The sequence below is a fragment of the Teleopsis dalmanni genome, chromosome 2, assembly GCF_002237135.1.
Source record: "Teleopsis dalmanni isolate 2A chromosome 2, ASM223713v2, whole genome shotgun sequence".
In the NCBI taxonomy this organism is placed as follows: domain Eukaryota; kingdom Metazoa; phylum Arthropoda; class Insecta; order Diptera; family Diopsidae; genus Teleopsis; species Teleopsis dalmanni.
In genome coordinates this window covers 171,794,092-171,818,190 of record NC_051847.1, presented here as the reverse complement: position 1 = coordinate 171,818,190, position 24,099 = coordinate 171,794,092, and the positions used below count along the sequence as shown (strand labels likewise).

Below are 24,099 nucleotides of genomic sequence, written 5' to 3'. Positions count from 1 at the left end.
AAAAAATTTATTATATGAACAATACTTCAATATATTATAGAATTTTTTTTTGTGAAGAGCTCCACCAAGAAAATTTGTTTAGTATTTTTTTTATTGAGTTAAAATCCAATCAGGTTTGTTTTTAATAAATAAAAAATAAATAACTTTTTTGAAGGTTTATTAATAATAATAGAATTTTTTATATAAGACGAATAATATTTTTAAGGTGACATGTATGTGAAATAAATATTGTAATGAGTTATTTATTTAATATTCTGCATCATAGATTGATTCTGCATGCATAGATTATTATTTATTTAACTGCATCATTATAGATAAATTTATAATAAATAAATAAACTTTTTGTAAATATTGAATTTACAAATTTTATATGACGCCTACTTACCCTTAACGCTGCTGGAGAAGGGGAGTAGTCGACTGGTTCGCATCGAATATTGTAACCATTTAGCCAGCCTCCTATGCAGGACTTTAAGTGAATAAAGGAAAAATATTTTTTTAATAATAGTTCAATGCATATAAATAATTGTTTATATATTATTATTATAAAATAAAATTAATTAAAAAAAACTCTTTTATATAGAATTTTCACTAAATAAAACAAAAATATTTTTTCTAAATAATTCAATATATACATATATAAATTAATATTGTTTATATTAATATATATTATATTATATATTATATATTATATTTTATATATTATTATATTATTTATATATATATTATATATATTATATATATTATATTATATATTATATTATTAATATAATATATTTATATTATATTAATATTGTTTATAATACATAAATATTCTACAATAAATTGATATTAAAGAAATATGTTTTTTATAATTAGAAGAAATAAAGTAAATACTCACTTCATAAAATAGCCAGGCACTAAATATGACTTGTGCAAAATTATAGACAATCAAAACTTTTCTTAACTGAAAGGGTTTTCTGTTTTCCATCAATTTGGGACCAAGTACCTGCAAACAAAGACAGATTGTTAAAAAACTTGATATAAAATTAAAAATTTTGCAATTTTTTTAATTAAAAAAAAAATAATGTCTTCAAAATAAAGCATTAAAATGTGCGAATTTATTTTAGTAGCGCGTCATGTTATTGAGACATTCAAAAATGTTGTTAAAAATTTTATATGCCAATGGTTTCTATTTTTAAAAACCATAAAAAAAAATTAAAAAACTATAAGAGTTGCCAAGTTTTGGGCGAATAGAGTTGCACAAAATATCAAAAGTTTTTTGTTTTTAAAACACTGAAAAGTTCCAATGTAAATTGATTTTCATAATTATGACTCATTGTAAAACTATTATGTTTTATAAAATATTTAAAAATACAAAATACCACACGTTTATACATAAATCTCTGTAAATAAATGTATATATATTCTGTATAAAACGTAACCGGAATTAATAATTCGAAAAACACGCTCAAAAGTTAGTAACACTGTATAGTGTTGTCAAACTAGATTTGACTCTCGATCTGTTACTCAGTGAGTTAACATCAGCTGTTTTTGTAATTTTACTTCAAGTTTATGCCTATTTTACTTAATGGTAAGCCAGTCTTACCAGCGTTTTAATACTATTTTTATAGTTTATCATATTTAACATATGATACACAATATATTAAAAGTACCGCAAATCGTAAGTTTTTCACATTGTAATTATTTGTATTAGATGTTTCTAAGTGTTCATACTTTCTGAAGAATTAGGACTTCACGGAAGGTTAGATTCAAAATTCAAAAACAGCTGGCGAATCTTTTATGTTTCAAAATATGAACGCAATCCCACTTAATTCATATAAATAAGTTCAAATATGATGATTAGTTTAGTAATGTGATATCAGAGAGATCTATTGTGTTTTGTATCTACGTAAACCTCTCAGTATGTATAAATGCTGACGCTCTTACATTTCCTTCAAAAGTATTCTTCAATTCGAAAAATAGAAACTTTAAGGAAACTTGAAATGTCCTATTAAAACAGCCGGTATTCTAATATATTAGGTTCAATTTGCTGTGATAATTATAAAGTACAAAAAATAGATAGGGATTAAAAAATACTTTATCTTAATGTGTTTTCACTATGTGCTATCTAGGATATATCTATATATCAAATTTCGAATACGTTGAAATGGTATTTTTTTTTATAGTATGATCGTCTGAAGTCTTAAATTACTAAATTTTCTCAATTCTTTCTGCCATTAATGAACTTCAAGCTAATTAAAAAAGAATTATAATTTATATATTTACATATATTGTACTCATATTTACAAATATTCATTATTAATTATTTTTTTGTTTAGATCTATCTAATAGAGACAGCCAATTTTTTTCTGAATTCAGAAAAAATTTTGTTCATGCAAAAAAATAGACAGACAAAAGGACAAACAGAGAGACAGACAAGAAAGGAAATAGACAGAAAGACGAATGGACAAGTAGACACCATAATAGACAAACTTAATAAATAATATTATTATTTATTTATTATTATTTATTTGATTATAGGCCTTCGACCACCTTCAAATAAAAACTAGGGAAAAAGGATTAAATAAGGTTGTATCCTTTCACTCATCCTGTTTCTAGTAGCAATTAAAAAAATAATATCTAGATAATAAGTAAAGACATAAATAATGGTGGTACTTAATCAGTAATAAAACAATGTTGATAAAATGAAAGTTATGAGCAGTTGATATGACAACTCAGTTCAGCCCAGATTATGTATCGATAGTCGTGTTATCGAATGCGTTGAAATTTTAACTCCTCCTGAAAGTGTAGTAGCCAAAAAGAGTGATGCGAACCAGGATTTAGGTGCACGTATATTCCAAGTAACATCTGTTACATACAGTACGGTATGTTACATACAGTAGGGAGGCCTTATCAATTTTCATTAAAATCTAAACTTTAGAGATTTGATTCTAACATTAAATCACTGATATACTATTGATATCACATGAAGTACTTCAAGTACTTGAAAGCACTTTATCCATATAAAAAAATGCATTCGATCGAGAAATCAAATTTTTAAAGTAACGTTAGATTGGTGACACATATTTTAAACCTAGTAGCAATATAACAAGACAGACGTTGCGTTTAAACGTATTAATTTTTTATGTGTATTTAGAGTTATGTATATTATATAAATAGTAATGGGATTCAATTTAAGAAGATTGTTAAAGGGCTATACTTATGTGAAAGTTAAGAGTTGCAATAAGTAAGTAATTAGGTAAGTAATTCATTTATAGCTGTAGATAAGCTCCTAAATAATTTTAATGTAACTTCAGTACTAGTTCCAATATATTAAGTAAAGTGAGCTGATTGATGTTAAGTGGATAAGCCTCCATGTCCCAGCAACAAGATAGCAGTTAGTTAAACCCAACAGCTGACTTGATAACATTGAATTTAAGATATGTCCTTGAAAAATATATAAATTTATTTATAAAAAGTAACTTTTTATGAAAAATGTTGTTGTACTTATGTAATGTAAGATATAACAGCTGTTAGTTACTTGCCAAAAGTTCTAATAAAACGATGTCTTAAATACTAATGCCTAGACGTTGTAAGTCAAAAATGCTATATTAAAAATTTGTTAATGAAATTAAAAATTACGAATAGTGGAAACTTGGAAATGTGTAAGCAAAAAAAATGGTTTCTTATTTCTTTACCCCACTTTTAATTAACAAAATTTACTTTGATAATTTATTCCAATGCGAATTTAGCTGTAATGTTTGCATTTTATTCAAAATAAAACTCGCTAACCGTCGTAATAAAAGCCAATAATGTGTTGCAGCAACATTTGTTAAATTTATTTTTTTATTTTATGTATAAATTCATTTTTTTTGCTTTTTTAAGTTTTTAAGTTTTTATGTGAATACTTAAAATTGCATAAAATGCTTTGATTTTTAGTGCTTTGCTTTGGTGTTCGAATGCTTTAATGTGACAAACTTTTTATACTTGGAAAAAATATTTCAAATTGTAGAAATTAGTTTATGCTCGTAAATTTAGCAATTAAGAGATGCTCCAACACTTTTGGCTCCTCAGTGCTGCGAAATGTTGGCGTTTAATGATGCGAATATTTCAGGAGGAAGCATCAAATCATCTGCGAAACAATGTCAAATTTTGCAAAAACTTAGAGAAAATATTATTTATGTAAGTTCGTTTTTTTTTTATTTTGTATGTATTTATTGCCGCTGCTGGTATTTATATAGTTGCATAATAATGTTTAAATTGCATATTTAAAAGCATTTTTTACTTTTTATATGTAATAAGTTTATTATGCGATAATTTATAATGCACGCATTTTATGGCGGAAAGGCGCATCAAGGTTACACCGCTTAAGAGTTACTAAAAGCGAGTTTGTTGCTTAAGTCTTTTGTGCTATTTTTTCTAAAAAGCATCTTTAATAATTAATTTTATAACTTTTATTTAATTTTTATATCAGATTTGTCAATAGCATATATTTAAAACCTAAGCTGTAGTTATTAAAAACATTCACCACACTATCAGTTTGTTTTGTTTTACTGGTTTCTCCTGACCCTGAACTTTTATCTTGCGCATATTTCAAAACCGCACCGATGCGCTACTTATGCTGCAGCGCACCATTGAATCACACACAAGCAGCACTACAGCTTTCAGTGGACATGTGGAGCATGGAAAAACTCCAAGCTGCACAGGCATAGCCAGATTACAGGTTCATGATTTTAAATAAAATAATATTTGTTTACAGCAACTACACATGTCACTTCGAAAGGAATTGTAAACTAGTTTTCAGTCTCGAATGCTCTTTGGAGCAATGTCCAAAGTAGTTCGACATTCAAAGTGATTCAATCTACTGTCCTAAGCAGATGTCAGACATAAAGCTATATTCTTAATTATATTACTTTGCAGATTATATTCTTCTAGAATTTGCATTTTTTAGTGCTTTTGTTAATGAACTTGAATTTCATTTCGAAATGTAAAAAACTAATAAAAAGTCGACGTCATTAAATTGTTAAAGGCAATATAAAATGCTTTTGTGTTTATTGCAAGTCATTGAGATTTTAACTTTATAGAGGAGTTAAGTGTGTATTATGCATAAATAAATTATATACTTTGATCAAGTTAAGTGCACATTTGCTAAGAGGGAAGTAAGTACTCACATGTTGTGGTTACAAAAGCCACACTACATATGTAATTGGTTGCATTCTCTTAACATCTTTTAATAGATATCTAGTATTGGTAGCAAAAATTTGTAACTACATTCTAAAGGGATTTCCCCATATCCGCATTTAACTGGCAGAATAAAGTACCCTCCAGCAACATTTTTATTACTGTGGTTTTTTGTATATTTTTATTTTTATTTTTATTTTTTACTGTCCAAACTATTAATTATACTCACTTTTACAAAATAAGCGTATGTTAAACTAATTGCTATGGTGGGGAAGGGCGAACTCATTAAGGGCCAATTTCTCGTTCGCGGATCTGATTTGTTATCCATAAGGTCCCGCCATCCTTCATAAAATGATGTAATGTATTCCTGTAAGAAATAGAAATTTTTGTTTTATTTATAATTGAGAAATATTTTGATCGGTTGAAAAATATACTTAAATATAATTGATTCTTTAATAAAATTTAAATAAATATAATAAGAATATATATTGTATTTTTTTTAAGAGGTAAAATATATATAGTTAATATAAAAGATTAAGTGATAAAATTATGTAAGGAGAGTGAAAAAAAAGTATATATTTATAAATAAATATAGTTCATATTATAAATTAGAATATAAATAATTATTATAAGCTCATATATATAACATTAAAGAATAAAAAAACATTAATAATAATGAAAATATGTAAGGATGGTGAAAATGTGATGTTCCAGATAATATAAAAATACAAAAAAATAAAAAAAATGGATTTGGTTTCAACTAATCTGAAATACTTATTACGCAAATATATAAACATATCATTATTTCTTATCATTATACATATCGTTAACATATATCATTTAATGTATGTACTAAAGTTTATATTTTAATTTGTAATAACACAAATTGTATGTATGTTTCAATATATGAGCTAACTTTTTTCAGTTTTTTGTACGGGTGTTTTATAGATATAGATATAGTCAACCTATTTGTGTTATCTATTTACTTACTTAATGTGTTTTATTCAGTACAAATTTTTTTGCCAATTAACTACTCTGGCATTACAAATGCCTTCATCAAAGCATTTGTGCTTTTTTACAATAGTTCACTACGTGTAGAGACCTGATATTTAATATATTTATATATACACACCTAATATAGTTGGGAATGTTTGGTATTATAAAACATAGTGGAAACTCTAAACTGGTATACTATTGATGTTAAACAGTATAAATGTAAACAGTTTACAACTTTAAGCTAGATATCTCAAGAAGCAAGGCATATTAGTATAAAGCAGCTTCTAAAAAAATTGGCTTTGAATATTAAAATTGAACAAATGTGTTGTTAAATCAAAACTGCCAATAATCTGAAGTCACCTAGCAAATCGAAATAAGACTTATCGAGTTCGAAGACTTAAGACTTAAGCGGCTTCGAAAAAAATTGGCTTTGAATATTAAAATTGAACAAAATGTGTTGTTAAATCAAAACTGCCAAATAATCTGAAGTCACCTAGCAAATCGAAATAAGACTTATCGAGTTCGAAGACTTAAGACTTAAGCGGCTTCGAAAAAAATTGGCTTTGAATATTAAAATTGAACAAAATCGGAACAAAACTTCCGAATAATCTGAAGTCACCTAGCAAATCGAAATAAGACTTATCGGTTATCAGTTTTATTAAAAAATTTAAGTTCTCTATCTATTATGGTTTTTGAGAAGCACTTTCTAATAAAAGGAATGCTTTCATGTTTGCAGATATGGAATTGATTTATATGGAAACTCTTTTAAGGAATCACATACCTTAAAAGGGTACTCAAAAATATGTTTTATAATATCACAACATAAAAAGATATATGACTCTTTTTTCCTCAATATGTGAAAAATAGGTGCAGAGCATGTGTATGATTTCTAATAGCACTAAAAACAAAGAATAAAAATAGTTTATAAAAAAAGTTTCTATAGACAGTGTGTCAATGTTAAAAATGATATCACCATTTTCACTATTTTTCCAGACACGTAAATAATATAGAATGAAAAGATTAAAACTAGCACTAGTCCTATGGGGTAGCAAAAATTGTGTTTGATAAAAAACAATTAGCTATATCATTGTTTATATAGAATTAACTAAACCCTGTAAATGCGAAATGCGAATTAAAGTTAAACTTGAAATTATTAAGAATATATTAGCACTTACATGATAAAAGAAATTTTCGAAAGTAAATAAAGTATACAATAAAATTCAACTAAGAATACCGGATAAACATATCAAAATTAATATTGGAAAAATTTTAAAAATTATAGTTAAAGATGACAGATTGTTATGATCAATATTTGTTAATGCATTCCAAATCGTGCATGATAAATAATTACAAGATAACTAAGTTTGCCATCCGACGAAAACAGAAGCTGTTGAGGATGTTGCGAAAGACTTGAGAACAATTAAGAGAACCGGCTGCAAAATATCGACATAAATTCCAATAAATCTTTTTTGTTTTTATTTCGATACACTCTAAAGTATTCAATGCCAATTTTGTTGCACGTGCTTATTGCATTTCTTCACCTCTTCACTCAGCCTTGATCCATAATACCACCAATCACTTAATTGTATATTGCAATTTATCTACTGTGTTCAGTACAGCTTAAATACCAGTTTCTCAAAGTATCTTTAGTATTTTTAAATTTAATTTCTATGCTGAGTTGTTTTTCAATTTTCAATTTTCGGCTTGTTATCGTTTTCAAGGCAACTGCAGCAAAATGTTATCAGGATTGTTACAAAACCAGGTTCGGTGTGCGGGCAAGACTCAATAAATATTAATTTTAATGAAATTGAATGTAAGATGGCATTCATATAAATGCAAAATTGATTTTAGTGTATTTATTTAATTTTAAAATTAAATATTAAGTTTTACTTAAATTTCTTACTATGAAAAATATTGATTTTCGTTACATTTCCAATTATAAACCATAGTTTTATATAAACTTTCATTTCTTTTTTTATTCATTTTTATTAACCATACAATACACGATTTAAATATATAAATTAAACAAATAGTTATTTGTTGATTTCATCCATTATTGTTAATGAATTGAGGGTTAAGTAAGAATAATTATGGCTATTAATCAAGCATTCGACTAGAAAATTTAATAAACACTTCAAGCGCGTTTTACAATTTTTTTTATTAAAAATTCATATTTCATACAAATTGCTTTGATTTAATAATATATAAAACTATTAAAAGAATATCTAATATTTTTAAAACTTTTCTCTTAGTAAAATATTTATGTAATACAAATACTTAATAACACAAATACGTAACTTTACTATAAGAATATATTACATTGGCTAAACTCTACAGTCCCGTGCATTTCCTTGTCGCACCCTACACAAACACCTCCCTCCATATCTACTTGGTATATTTTAGTGAAATATGTATCAAAATTAATAAACATTTCCTTATTATTACAAAGCATCAATTAAACGCAATGCCAATAAAATCATATATCAATATTTTTATATTAGAATACACTTGAAATAATATTGCAGATAATTTCAATTTTTTTTAATGATTTAAAATTTACATTTATATTATCTATTTTTAATCTTTAAAAAACGTTCGTAATTTTATTATAAACAATGTGAATATATAAATAAGTTTTTTATTTTTAATTACTACATTACAAAAACAAAAACTTTTTTATTGTTACATTACAAAAAAAGTTTTTCATATATATTTATATAATCACATTGCATACGTAGGTATACTAAAATTACGAATCATATCTATGTACTAACTGTTTCAAACTTAATCGGCAAAGATGCTAAAATTAATTTTTTAATATAAGAATTGAACATTTTTAGTCTCTATTCGACTATTCAGTGAATTCTACCCGAAAAAAATCATACAATCAATATATCTTTAATACCTTTAAAAACAGTTTATTCAAGCAGCTCAACTCTCAAACTAAGTTTTAGTCTATTCAATTTCTTTTAATTTGACACCTAATAAAGTCTTTTGGAATAGTTTTGGTTAAATATTAGTAATATTTGTAATTCTGTTTTCAAAAAAGAACAAAATTTTACAACAAAAAAGCAGTATCTCATAAGGATTGAATTTTTCTATTTCAAATCTTCAATAATTTTTTATCCTTTTTAAATTTAATACAATTTATTACACGCCAATATAAAAGTAAAAAGGTAGCTGACTGTCTTATAACGTGGACTTAACACTATACATAATGACGACTGAACACCCAAAAAGTGACATCTCCAAAGTAAACATTGAAAAATTGTATGAAATATATTGAAGAGGGAACAATTAAAACATGGAAGGCTTTCTAGCATCTGAGATATATTGAAGGATGATTTTGGCATGAAAACTTCTGTGCAGTGAGTGTCGTGACTAAATATGATATCGTTTAATCGTTTTAGAGACACTATTAGAACAGTCTAAACAAAATAGTCCGAAGTTTTTAAACCAACTCGTAATCATTAACATAATTCTGACCCATGACTATATTCCAGAGACCAAAGAACAATCACAACAGCAAACTTATAAATACATCAAACGGAAATATCAAAACCATTATTTTTCTGAACTGGTAAGACCATGTTGTTACAAAAACTCCCTTCACTTAATATTAATGCACTTAAAATTAATGATATCTATTGATTTGTTCTGGTATCTAGTGATCTGTTAAACATCAATTATATTATAGTACAAAACAAAAAAATGTTCACCTATACCCTACTTGAACAGAAGAGAAGACTTAAGCGTCACTAAAATCATAAATCGAAAACATAAAAATGTGATTTTTGTTCCGTTATTAATTTAATAGATAATTTAATCTTTAAATGATTTAATGAACTGTATTTATTATTATAGTTTTGTTTATGAACAAATCAATATTTCTGTGAAATTTACGGAGTACTTTTCCGCGTATGGTAAACTTAGAATATTAATTTCATTTCATTCCAAAAAAATTTCCAATAAGCATTACAAAAAATTTTTTTTTGCTGTGGCTTAGTATTTACACTGATTGCGGTTAAATGAAATAACTGCTTTTACGAATCATATTAAACAAATTATATATTATAATGGAAGTATTAAAATACAAATATATTAAAGATATTTAACTACTCAATTAAAAAACTCAGATTTGCACGATTTTTATTTGAGTGCGAATATTCATTGGAGAATTACTTAAAAGTTTTCCACTTTAAAATTGAATAAAAACTAATGTTGTAATATTTATGAATCTAAAAATAATTAGCTGATATGACGCAAAAATATATTATTCCTTAAAATTTCCAAGTTTAAAATTTTTATAAAATTTTTGTAATAAAATTTGCAAAAAGTTTAAAGAAAAAAATATCGCTGATTAGAAAAAAAATATTAGGTAAACGCCTCTTATACAGCGGTTTGTAATAATTGACTACAAATTAGTATACAAACCACAGATAATTTTTGATAAACTAGTACATGTCTAACTATTTTCATGCATCTTTTGATGATTTTTTTTTGTAGATTTTCCATACACATTCATTCATTCATACATTTTCACGTTCATCTGTCAGTTAAAATCAACGTAAGTTAGCAAATGTCGTTGGTCTGAAGTCAGTTGGCCGCGATGTATATTTATAATTTTCTTATATGATTTTTATTATTTTTAAATTATCTGTATATATGTATCTGTATGCGTATATACATTTATAACTACAAATATAAGTTAACTTAAGTACTTGTATTGTGCTCATGAGTATATTTTTAATAAATATTACTTCAGAATGCTGAATACACTCTTAGTCACTTTTTTGTTTTTTGTTTTTTTCTTTTGTTATTTTTGTTGATTTATTACAAAACTGAACTCAGCTCTTTGCTGTCCAATTTTGTAAAATTATTGTAATTATTGCACAAATTCTGGCGATTTTCTGATCAGTTTAATAATTTTTTGGTATGCACTTTTGGCGCGAACACTTTCGATCTCTATTATTAACCAAATGTACACACAAAAGCACAAAAATATTTGTGCTCATATATACTTACTCATATATACTTGGGGCAGATATAATTCAAGCATGCATCTATCCATCTATCCAATGCATATACAATTACAAACATTACGTAATGCCAAAAGTTAAGAAATTCTTTACAAAGCCACACGAAATACGAATCAAAATGATTTAACTGCAATTTGCCTATTTACAATACAATTTTGAGGAAAATAATTAATATGCAAGTGCATATATGCAGATTTTCGTTAGCGAAATTGATGGTTTTTCATAAGCTGGAAAATTTAATTGACTTCAATGGTAAGATGTATTCAGTGTTGATATCTCATTGCAAACGTGAGAATGATTACTTACATTATTGATACTCAACTGATTTAAACCATTCAATGCATCTGAGTTTGAGGTTTGAAAGTAGGGAGTGCTGCATACGAATTATGGTTTGTGAATGATGTCTTTTGAAAATGAAATTTATGAAATAATTGTTGGGCGAAAATTTAAGAAATTGCAGTTTGAAATTTTCTACTAAAATTATATGAAACTCCTGTATTAATTAATTACTATACATTTGTAAATTATTGGTGCGATTTTAATTATCACGAATTTCTATAAATGTTGCAATACTAAATAAATATGAAGCATATTCAGAAACACGTATATTAATAATTTTCTAAAAATTGGGTTTGAAAAGTTTATGATATATAATATTAAAAATTATTCTGATTATTATTTTTAATAATGCATCGATAATATGAAAACCTTTTAAGTTAAAAATATTCAACTAAGTAAATCGATATCCAATATACATATGCGGCCAATTGTTACGTTATAAGTTACATCTTATTTAATAGTTAACTAATTTAAGTATCATTGATTTTTAAATAATAACCATAAAATGAATTTAGTGTGACAAACAAAAAAAACAAAAAAAAAAGACTTGAAGTAAGGCTTGAAGATCACCTAAATGAAGCAAGAGAATTACCGAAAAAAGTACATCCTCACATAACATTAAATATCACCAGACGTATAATAACGGAAAATCAGCACATTGACAGAGATAATGCCTAAATAATCAAATATATAAAAGATAGCTGGAAATTAGAAACGACAGAGAGCATCGAAATACGCAAACATTAGACTACAACTTTACTCAACGGCGATAAGAACGATAAGGATAAGGGATATTGTAAATTATTTATTTTTACTTTTTTATGTTGTTTCATGCTTGTGTGAAGCCTTTGACAAATTTTGTTTATCAGAAACTAGTCTACAAATAGATCTGTAGGCTACGCTTAAAGCTAAAGTCCCTTTGATAAAAATACAAATAGGCAAAACCCTTGACGGCAAAATAAACAATTCTTTACTTTGTTGCACTTCATATCACTAAAGAGGAGATACAGAGGAAATAATTGATCTCGCTATTCTACTCTATATGCACTAAAGAATAATCGAATTTATACTGAAGGCATAGCCGTTGAAAATTCTACAGTTCTACATGACTCAATTGTCTTTACTAATCGTTCATTCAGAAACAATATGGGTCTTATTTATTTAACATTATTGGTGTACACCACAATATTTCTCCCATGAACAAGGACTCAATATTTAAAATGTATTTTTTTAAGAAAAAATTAATTAATTAATTATGGGTTAATTTTTAAACCCTTTTTTAAATATATATATGCAACATAAAGCAACATTGAGAGCATTTTTCTTAAGCTTTATTCATTTTCAAGTCTATTACACAATTAAGAAATAAACCATCAAACAAATAACCCCACAAAAAACCATCAATAAAGCCAACTAGCCAACTAGCCATCTAACTCTATTCTGTATTGGAATCTTCAAAGAATATTTATTACTGTTAGGTGAGCTTTAAAATCAATAAGGGCAAATCAGCATCAAAATTTTGATGTTAATAATATTTGTATAATACGTAGATGAAGAAAGGAATGGCTAACAGTAATGTACGACTATATTTTTTAAAATTTAAAAAGTGTTATGTTAAAATTGTTGTACACAATTGCAGTAATCGTAGGTGCAGTATTTATTTTTTCCCCATAAGCTGCATATATATAAGACACTTTTACGTGAAAGTTTTTTAAACTTAGAAACTGTTTAGTTTTGTGAGATTTGAATATGTCAGACATGGCACGGTTGGTTGGTTGTAGTGACAAACCATTGGATAACTTCCATGTACCTCAATTAGCTTTTAGCATTAGCATTCCTCAAAAAGAACCCCTAGTATAAAAGAGTAGAGACAAAATCCCGTCGAATTTAGTTAATTTAATAGGTCTCTCGTCTTCACTCATGAACAGTATAATAGACAGTCAAGTATCAGACATGGATATTTTTTGTTTTCACTTGATTAAAGAGCATAGGAATAGAAATAAACGGAATAACAACTCCCAACGGTACGGAGCACTACGACTATGACAGATCTCTTGTGCTGCAACGGATCCTAACCGAACAGAAGTCCTTCCACCTTCCAAATGAAACAAGGAATGTCGGCCGTTAAGAACCTCCTGATGTCAGAAGGGGAGAGTAGTTCTCGACCCACTGATCTTCTCCTGGCTCAGATCAAAGCTGGGCAATTACAAAGAATGTGACTGGAAGTCTCGTCTACTTCCAATCAGAGTCGACAATTTATCTCTTTGGACAGACCCATTTTGTTAAGGTGATAACGCAGTCCATACTGACCTTTTAAATATCCAACCAGCAATAATTAAAGGCATTATAGTTATACAAATGGAATTTTAGCTCCGCAAAATTGCAAATTTTATATTAAGTACATACTTACAATATAATTTTTAACAACATAAATGCTTTTGACAATTTAATTTTATTTAAAATCTTAATGAGTAACTTAGAGCTGGTGTTAATCATTCACTGAGCTCAATGCTTTCAAGTGTAAGTTTGTCTGCTCCAATTAAACTCAAAATCGCTGTGCCTTCAGACAATAAAACACCACCAACAACACAACAAAGCAAAATCTATGTTAACTGCAACAAATTCGTAATTGAACAATTACAGCAAATTACGGCCAACAGAGTAATTACAATTTCAGCAACACATTACCAAAGCCAAAAATTGCGAATCGCTACAGAGGCAATACGTTAATTCGCGTTAACATTTGCTGATTAACATTAACAGGCGCTGGCAAAAACGCACTGTAAAAATTTTTCATTTCTGTTTACAAACATTTTTTCTTGTACGAGTATCAGAATATTTGCAACTTTTTCTATTTTTACTTATTTTGCGTTGATGTTGTAAGAATTGTGAATTTGTTATTCATAATTATTTACACAAATACTCACAGATATAATCTACAACTATTTATTTTCTTTCCTCTATTTGTCGAAGTCATTCTTAAAAAATTAGCACGAATTGAATAAACAGCATCACGAAATCGGTTTTAAATTAAAACTAATGCAGAGAGAGAGAGAGCGAGCGAGCTTCGAAGCAGAATGAAATGTGAAGTAGTGATGCTTAATCTGTTGGTTGTTTTTTTTCTTTTTTTCTTTAATGATTATAAGTCTGCTTCAGTTATTTCTGAATTGTTTTAAAATATCAAAAATTGCTGGGTAAGCATAGAGTAACAGCTTTCGAGAAGTTTTTTTCTTCAGATGCATTAAACTAAACGCTTCTTACAGATTTCTACATATATCTAGGCATGTGTTGGTACTATACCATAATGAATGGGTGGCATTTTTGAAGTATTTCTTATTTCTATTGAATTGACAACAGACATGCAAGCACTTGTAACGTAATAGCAATTAACTTTTACTTTTCTATGCGCACTCTTTGAGATATTTTATTTGTAAAAAAAAACTTTTTACTGCCACTGTGATGTAATTGTTTTTTACTACTAGTTTTTGTGTTGAATGTTGACCCAGCCCTCGATTTGGGAACATAAAATAGTTATAATATGACGCATTTTTAACATTGATTACATCTAATTATAACTGAAATTCACTTTCAATAGCGGCATTTAATTTCAATTATATTTTTTTTGTTTAGTTTTAAATCTTTTCTTTTTTTTGTTAGGTACAAAGTTATCGTGTCGCCACTTTGATAATTACAAATCTTTTCACTTTTCACATACATATATGAAACTCAAAAATTAGAAAAAAATTGTTAAACTAAATTGCAAAAGTAGGAAAAAAATTATTCAATTATTTTAACTATATAATAATTACTATAAAATTTGAAAAAAATATTTTAAATATATTTGACTTATTAAATTTAATGTGTGTACTGCGTATGTATGGTATTTGGTCTCGTATCTAAAACTGCTATCAAATCTTTTGGACAATGTTGAACTTTTTGAAGGCGAAGTTCTTGTGTATCTTACATGAAATTTGCATGTAGGTTTTAGGTTTAGTGGTGAATAAAATAACAAAATTAAATTTTCATATTAAAAAAATATAAAATTTTCGTTATAATATTTTGTCACCATTTCCGGACATCAAATTAAATTCAACTTTAATTTTACATTTATTCGTGTGGAATTGTATTTTTATTTTCAAATTGCGTTGAAATATGTTTTGACGTAGTTAGGTTGGTATTTTAATGTTGTTTTACCTTTAATTTACTTCTACGGAAGTATTTATTTTCTAATTCTTTAATGTATACACTCTCTTGTATAAACATCATAAAAATTTATTTATTCATTCGTTAAGTTATCATTACTTTTACATTAGATATCTGACTAAATGTGTGCATACATATATTAGCAAATTCTATATTTCTAAATAAATATTTATGTTTGACATGTGCTATATCAAATACTAAAATTTATTTTATAATAACTTTTCTTGTATGTATGCAATACAGAAAGGCTTGACCTATGGAGATCTAACATAATAAGAAAAACAAAACAATTTTACAAGTAGTGCTTTGTTTATGATATTAAATAATCGCGGTTAGAAGGTACGTAATATAGGTGGTATAGTGTGGTGTCCACAACTCATAAGGGACTATTTGGCTAATTTGGTTATGTTAACTTCATTTGATAAATTTTAATGAACTTCGAACTTCGTTTGATATATTCTTTATTAAAAGATAATACGGATATTATGCAGATAGCAACAGGTACTGTTTATATGTAAAACTTTATATGTAATATTAGTAACACAACACCTAATAGCGTTGATCGAAAATGGACTCAAGATTTTTAGTTATGTGAAGCCATAATGTTAGTTATACTAAACCTAATAGCATTGATCGGATGTGGATACAGTTTATGTATAGGAACTTAAGTTTATTATCTGAAACTATAATATTAGTTTTACTACACTTAATAGCGTTGATCGGTAATGGATACAGTTTATGTGTAGGAACACAAGTTTATTAGTTATGTAAAACTATATTATTAGTTATACTACACTTAGCGTTGATCATGGACGTAGCGAGATAGACCAAGAATCTTCTACCCCCTGTGTCTTCAAGCGTGTTCATACTTTAAAAACGAAAATGCATACTTTTCCAGCAGCAGTTGATGGATGGAGGGGGCAAGCCAACTAAATTTGTTTCGGTCATGTCAGTATATCACCGTTTATTATTCCAACCCTAAATCTATTTCTGATGTGCCCATTGCGTTGGTACACAATGGATATCTTATAGTTCCTTACTGCAAATACAGTTTTGTATACTAACTTCATCTGTTCAGGGAATGGATAGTTGTGAGCAAAGGTGATAGCATGAAAGATATTAAATAATTCAACTGGATTAAATTAATTAATTTTGTGTCATGTGTTTATTGTGTTTATTCGCTGTTGCATTTTAAAACTGTTTCTCTAATAGTTATTAAAAAATTTGCTTTTAACGATAAATTCTTAGAACAGGTCTTTTTTAAAAATAACTGAATTTTTTAAAAAATGTATAATGTTTAAGGTCGAATTGCACATACATACTAAAGTCTAACTTCATTGAATGATAAAACAAATGATTGAGTTTAATTATGGTAAAAAATTTACACTATCATATAAACAAGTTTGAAAGGTATGTAACTATATCAAAATAAATCAAACAATCATGTGGAAATATTTGAATCACTTTTTGTATAAAAAACAATAATATCGGTGTCTATATTCAGTTGCAATTTATGCAAGGCTTAAACATTAAAACAAGGCGAGTCAAGCTTAAGTTGAACATCAACAAAAATGCAGTAAAACGTTTTTAAGTATTGCAATTAAATTAACAGGAATTTGCAAATTCATTAAAATTAGAAATACCAAAATTAGTTATAATCTTAACGACGTTTTTTGTTTAGTATGCACTACTATAAGTAATTACTATTATTTTATTTTAATTGTTTTTAATTAAATTTTCAAGGCTTCTTTATTAACCGTTTTGTTTCTCTTGTAATTTTATTTACTTCTATAAATTTCATTTTAATTGAACAAATTTCTTGCGATATGCAAATGAACTTTGAATCTAACAGCAACATTTCTTAATATTTTTCTAACAATATTTTAATAAAATATATACATAAATTTGTACTTTAAACATTTAAGTATCAATTACTTACTTAAGCTATTATCACGGTAATTGTTAATAAAAACACGCAAGTAGAAATGAATAAAAAATTTGATTTGAGTAGGTTTTAAGAAATACTAAACATTTTATTGGAATCGGTTTTAAGAAATACTATTTTTAATAAGTGGTTTCGATAATTACAACTGTGGGGTGTTAAATTCAACTGGCTTTTAAATCTATTTGTTTCGAAATAATTGAATGCTTTATATAATTATAATGTTTATTTACTACATTAAGCGCTTAAACATCAGATTAAGAAATAAACACTTAAAATTAATTATTATCAAAAGGTTAACAGTTCAACAAAATCGTTATTAAATTATTATTGTTTTATACCTAAGTGTTTTTTAATGTATGTACAAATAATGTGTTTTAAATTATAAGTCATTGATTTTAATTAACAGTTTTATATTGATGAGTTAAAATAATTACTTCACCTATAGAACAAATACACGTACTTTTATGTATAGTTAGCTTGTATTAATACAAAAAAAAAAATTTAGTTAATGTCACTCATACGATACGTTGAACATTTAATGTTCAATGTTGTACAGCATTAAGTTCAAGTAGTGCTGACTAGCATTTTTAAAATAAAATAGACATTTGGACACTCTAAAATTTTACACAACTGAATGTCATAAATGTCTATTTTACATATTCTTGAATTCTGAAGTGTTTTAACCTTTTAATTTTGTAATTCTATTTATCTTACCAGAAACTAAACTTAACATGCTTTAACAAGTATGACCAAAATAACCATAATATCAACGATCGAGATCAAGATAAACCAAGAACGAAGCAAAGTGGGAACATGTGGGCGGCACATAAAATTCTTAAATATTTTAAATTGAGACATATTGTAGTAATTTGTTTATATATGTTTTAATAGCATTTAAAATGGTGCAGTTTAAATGGAATGAAATAGTTGTATCGGTTATCTAAGAAGAAATCAAATCTTGTCTTTTTTTGGGAGAGAATAGATTTTGAATTTAATTTACTTATTACATACAAAATATTTTAAATGGCTTTACATATTTTAATTAAAAACAACCAGTTACTTGGCAAAACGTCTATACCAGTATATAGGCATGTATGAAGTATGCATATGACTGTATCCTCCTAAGCGAAGCATAAAGACTTTAATATCAATTTATGTCGAATTCTGTTACAGAATGATGTCATTCTATAAATTATTTGGGTATTTTAGTTTTTGTTCTACTGTTATCCTCTAAGTCATGGCTGAAAAACCAAGGCGTTTAGAACTTTGCGGGTTTTCATCTCAGTATCTATTGTGCAAAATTTGTTATTTGATTTTTTGAGAATGTGCGCCTTGGAGACCCATTTGTACTTCCGTATTTCTCTTGTAGTTCTATTTTAGCTTGTAATAGCCCACAGATCGGTACTGGGAATTCTTAAAGATGACCAGATACGTAAGATGCTGGTTAGATATTTGTTCATAAAATTTTGAATTTTAAATTGAATTGCAGTGGTCCTTTTATGTTACATGTTTCATTTTCATTAAATAGAGCTATCTTTATTTCTGTATTAATTAAATAAAGTTTCATTCACTACTATATAGATGCAGGTCCTATCTTTTTAAATTGAATAAAAGCATTTCTAGTTTTACTAATTCTAAAAATATCTTTTTCAGCTCCGCTATAATATTTTGTGATACTTCCTATCTATGTTATTGATTGCACACATTCGAGCTCACAATTTAATCAATAACAGTACCACTATAAATATCTTTTCAAAAATGTTAATGACTTATAAATGTTAATAATATATAAATGTTAATACTCTAAATATTTCATAAATGTTAATATTTTATAAATGTTAATATAAAATATAAATTTTTGTATTAAGGAAATACTAAGCAATATCTGCAAATATTTAAGTCTTATTAATTGTCAATTAATTAGATAAGGCGACCTATTTTGTGTTTAATTTTACCTAACACTCTTGTTTTTGCATTCATAATATGGAAATGGAGCTATTAAACGTCTCCTTGAATGAAATCAAAAATAAATATATAACGTAATAAAAAGTCGAACTGACTTAATATAGCTAAAATTAGCTTGATACAAAATAACTGTCTATATGCCTTTTTGGGAAGTAAAACAAATCATAAAGTGCTTAATTTAATGAGCTGCAAAAATGCGAACATATCAATATAAGTTTTGAAATTCAATGTCAAAAATTTAAACAAAATTGAAAACATCGATAACTATCAAATTATATGATTATTAATATAAGAAATTAAATTTTCTAAATTAAAAATTTAATACTCCAACTTTTTTATTTAAATACTACAAGGTGTGCCAATAATCTGTCAATTCCTTGATTTGATAAATTAAAATTTTAAAATATATATCTGCAAACATAACAGTTTACTAAAAACAATAAACTTAAGACACAAACTTGCTGCTTAAAATTTAAGAAAATCAAAAAATTGATTAGTAAAGCGTATCAACAGCGTACAATAATTTATTTTATATGCATATAAAATAAATTTATATATTGTATTGAATATCTGAATTTAAATAATACATATACTATGTGCAAAAATTTTACTGAAGCTATAAAATTCCATGCATGAATACAAAAAACGAATTACTTTGAGATATCAAAATATTCTAAAAACGAATAACAAACAAAAAATCATTTCGAACCTACAGCAGAGTTTTGCGTATTTAGCAACAAAACATCTAAAAATTTATGACTCATTTAAGTCATTTATATACCATTCCTGGTATAATCTACATTTTGGACTTTTGAAGAAACACGACAAGAATCAGAAGCAAAATTAATTTTTTCTTGCCCCAGCAGAATGCAAATTTTGAAGGTGCTTATAATTTGTTGCTTGGAAATTTGTTATGATGAAGAAACATTTGCTTGACAAATAGTCAAATGGCTTTGAGGCCAATGATGCTGGAGTTTAGCGTTTATTTGCACACATATTGCTGCAGTTTGTTGAACTTTATATCGAACTTTAAGACTTGCTTAACAGATTTATTTGAAGTTTTCCAGCTGAGTCAAACGGTATTCAATATCAATTAAAGAGAATAGATGACAAGTTGTCTTTAATCTGCAGACACTTTTATATGTTCTCTTATGTATTCAGATATTCAGATATAAAAATCAACAATTGATATTCAAAATCATTCTGACTCTTAACTAAAACCGGTAACTAATGCATAAATTAATATTTTATGTTAGTAGTTGTGCTATTGTAAGAAACCAATTCTGTTTGGATAGAATTTGGCAATATTGATATCACTGTAAAGTAGAGAAAGCTCAACTCTGTGACCAGCACCAAGTGGTGATTAAATTATGTGTAAAAAAGTCAGGAAAAAAACTGAATTAGCACGTATGACATTAGTCTTAAAAAACTTTAAAAAAAATAAAAAAAATTTATTCATATAACACAAAAAAATATATGCTTTTAATTATTAATTTGTGGCAGCCGCTAGCTGTGATTTGACTCTCGACTAAATTTATAATTATAAACTACTTTTTTTAATTTTTTACTACGTTTTTCTGTAAATTTTTCGAGTTGGTCATTAAAGATTTGTCCAGTCATCGTGAGCATACGAAATTTGTTTATGATTCTTGACGTAATTTTCTTGTGTAATTGAGGAATCATTTATGAAGTTATCAATGAGGCGTTATTTGACGTCGATGAAATTTGCAAATTTTTTTATTAATTTCGCCCTTTAAAGTAATGCTTGTGCAATGACAGATATAATTTATTTTAATTCAAAAGATGCTAAAGTGATGATTAAGCAAATTCTTCAGTTTTTTATGATGATAAATATTTTAAAATTTTCAATTGAAAAGAATTTTAAAACTATTTAGTGACTGCCAACTATAATTAATAATAATAATGTTTTGTGTTGTTATTATTAAAATTAATGAAATTAGAAAATATTTAAGCTTAGTGCGGATGGTTTACACACTATGGTGAGTTATAGTATATATTAAATATATTTAATTTTAAACCCAAATAAACCCAAACCCAAATAAATAGGATAATCCCAAATAAAAAAAAACATTGATTGTATTGCAACTAAGAAATACCAAAGAAAACAAAAATGGTTATAAATGAAACTGTTCAGCAGTTTTACTATCTTGTTGTATAAAAATTAAAGACGAAGAAAATGAAACCAATATCAGTCAGCGAGTTAAAATAGCACAAAGCACTTTCCTACATCTCAAGGGTTTTATGTCTTATCCCTAAATAATAGTTTTAAACTGGCATATGAAGGAAAAGAGAAGTGCACAAACAATAACAGATATTTATAAATAATGTAAAATTATTTAAAGAAAAAAAATCTAAAATACATAGTTCCAACTACATACCAAAAGCTTAATATACTCATATACTCATATGTATACATAAATTGTGTTTTTTCATAAAATTCTACATCGATGCTTATAATTTAAAAAAATCTGTTAAATAAGAATTTAGAGACGTGATTATTTTGTTATTTATTTTTAAAAATGCGTTTTTTCTTATAACTAATAAGAAAATAAAAAAATAATGTATATGTAATAAATAACAATTTACAAATTATTACAAATTATTTAGTTTGATAAAGTAAAAAATATTAAAAAATTAAATTAAAAATAAGAATTCACAATTAAAAATTTTGAATTGTTAATTAAATATTGCAAGCGAAAAAAGATATCAAAAAGAAGAGAAAAAAAAACGCACAGCATTTGCAAAAACCAAATATGTAAAAAATTAATCAAATTAAAATTTAAATTTAATTTAATTAAAATAACTAATAACAAATAAATTATTTCTCATTTCAATCTCATTATTGGTAATAATATAATTGTATAAAATTTTGTTTGTTATATGTACATCAAATAATTTATGATCTTCTTAAATCGTGTTTGTTTCGTTAAATTTGAAGATATTTGCGTAACAATCCTTAAATTACGATGATAATACATACAAACATATACATTATATAATATAAGACAGTACATAATGTGGGAATAAGTATTTAAATAAAATACACATAATTTCGTTAAATGCAACGCAGGAAAGAGAAAAGAGGAAACAGTTTTTCAACACTCTAATACCCCTAGTGACCCTTTTCCAAAACACATAAAAATAAAAGTATTATATTTTAAGTCTTTGCATTATATATCGCAGAAAACTTTATACAAGCTCATATTATTTATAGTTATAAATAATTTCACACAAACAATAAATTACTTAACTAAAAAGTACACAAAACCCAATTTTTTTTCCTTTTGAAGAAATAAAAAATTAAATAAAATTGGCTTCCTATCCAAAGCCGCTGTCATTCCCAGCTACTTTTAACTTTACTAGTGTTGAGAAGAAACTATTTAACGCTTGACCATACAATAATTGCTCATCATTAGCAACATTTGTAACAGCAACAGCATCAGTCACATACAATTCATCATATTGTATTTTATATACAATGCATGGAACCACATCTCATCACGCCACGATTAAATAAAATTTTGGTACAGCGAAATGCACCCGGCAAACCGTTGGTAGTGTTGCAAATCGGTAGCCCAAAAAACACAACCGTTGAGGTTTGAGAGACTCGTATGAACAAAGTAATTATTGTATGTAAGTACACATATCTATGTTTTAAGTTTGGGAACTCCAAAATTACTGTCCAAAAGGTTTTACAAAAATTTGACTTGTTTCTCTTGTTAAAGAAATTTACGCAATGTACGAACTTTTTTATTAATATCTCCAAAAAAAAACGCGTTATCTACGTTTTTTTTTTCTTGTAAATACATTAATTTAATTCAAAAAAAAATTAATTTCAAAGATGGTTTACTAGTTAACAATTAATTAAATTGCAAATAAGATCGGTACTTGATTGCGGTTAAAGCATTTTATTTATGTGAAATAAACTTTAGATGTTTGTACAAAGTAATATGGTAAGTGATTTGTGTGAAGCCCTTTTATTTCGTTAACAAGTGTTAAACAACTATTTGTTAATAATGTAATAATGGATAGACAAAAAACTACATTATATTGATTTATATATTTTTGAATTTAAAAAACAATATTAACTCTCTGTATTAGATAATCGACAAAGTTAAGTACATTGTATAGAAACTACCTGAATGAATAATTCACTTATCTTCTATATAAAAAAACTAACCTCTTGTACTTTAAAAAGAGTTTAAATTGATTATTTTAAAATTTATGATATATTTATTCATTTTAATTCAATTAATTTTTGAGTTATACTATGTTCAGGCACACCTTGATTTCTCAAAAATCTTATACTATGTTCAGACAGTCATATTTCCTTAATTTTGTAAAAATGAAATTAAGTTAATTTCGAAAGTATTCATATTGTCCCAACTTAAGGAAATTATATGATTTTTGTTTACAAATCGAATGTTTAAT

The 24,099-nt window shown here is 26.3% G+C and overlaps 1 protein-coding gene across 1 annotated transcript in view; it reads right to left on the bottom strand.

The window, feature by feature from the left end:
• Nucleotides 1-24,099, bottom strand: part of LOC119676157 (elongation of very long chain fatty acids protein-like) — a 36,767-nt gene that overhangs the window by 2,135 nt on the left and 10,533 nt on the right. The window contains exons 2-4 of the mRNA XM_038087390.1: nt 5,390-5,527; nt 878-985; nt 386-466 (exon numbers count right to left, since the gene is read on the bottom strand). Coding sequence (XP_037943318.1) covers nt 386-466; nt 878-985; nt 5,390-5,527 — 327 coding nt within the window. The remainder of the gene's footprint in view (nt 1-385; nt 467-877; nt 986-5,389; nt 5,528-24,099) is intronic.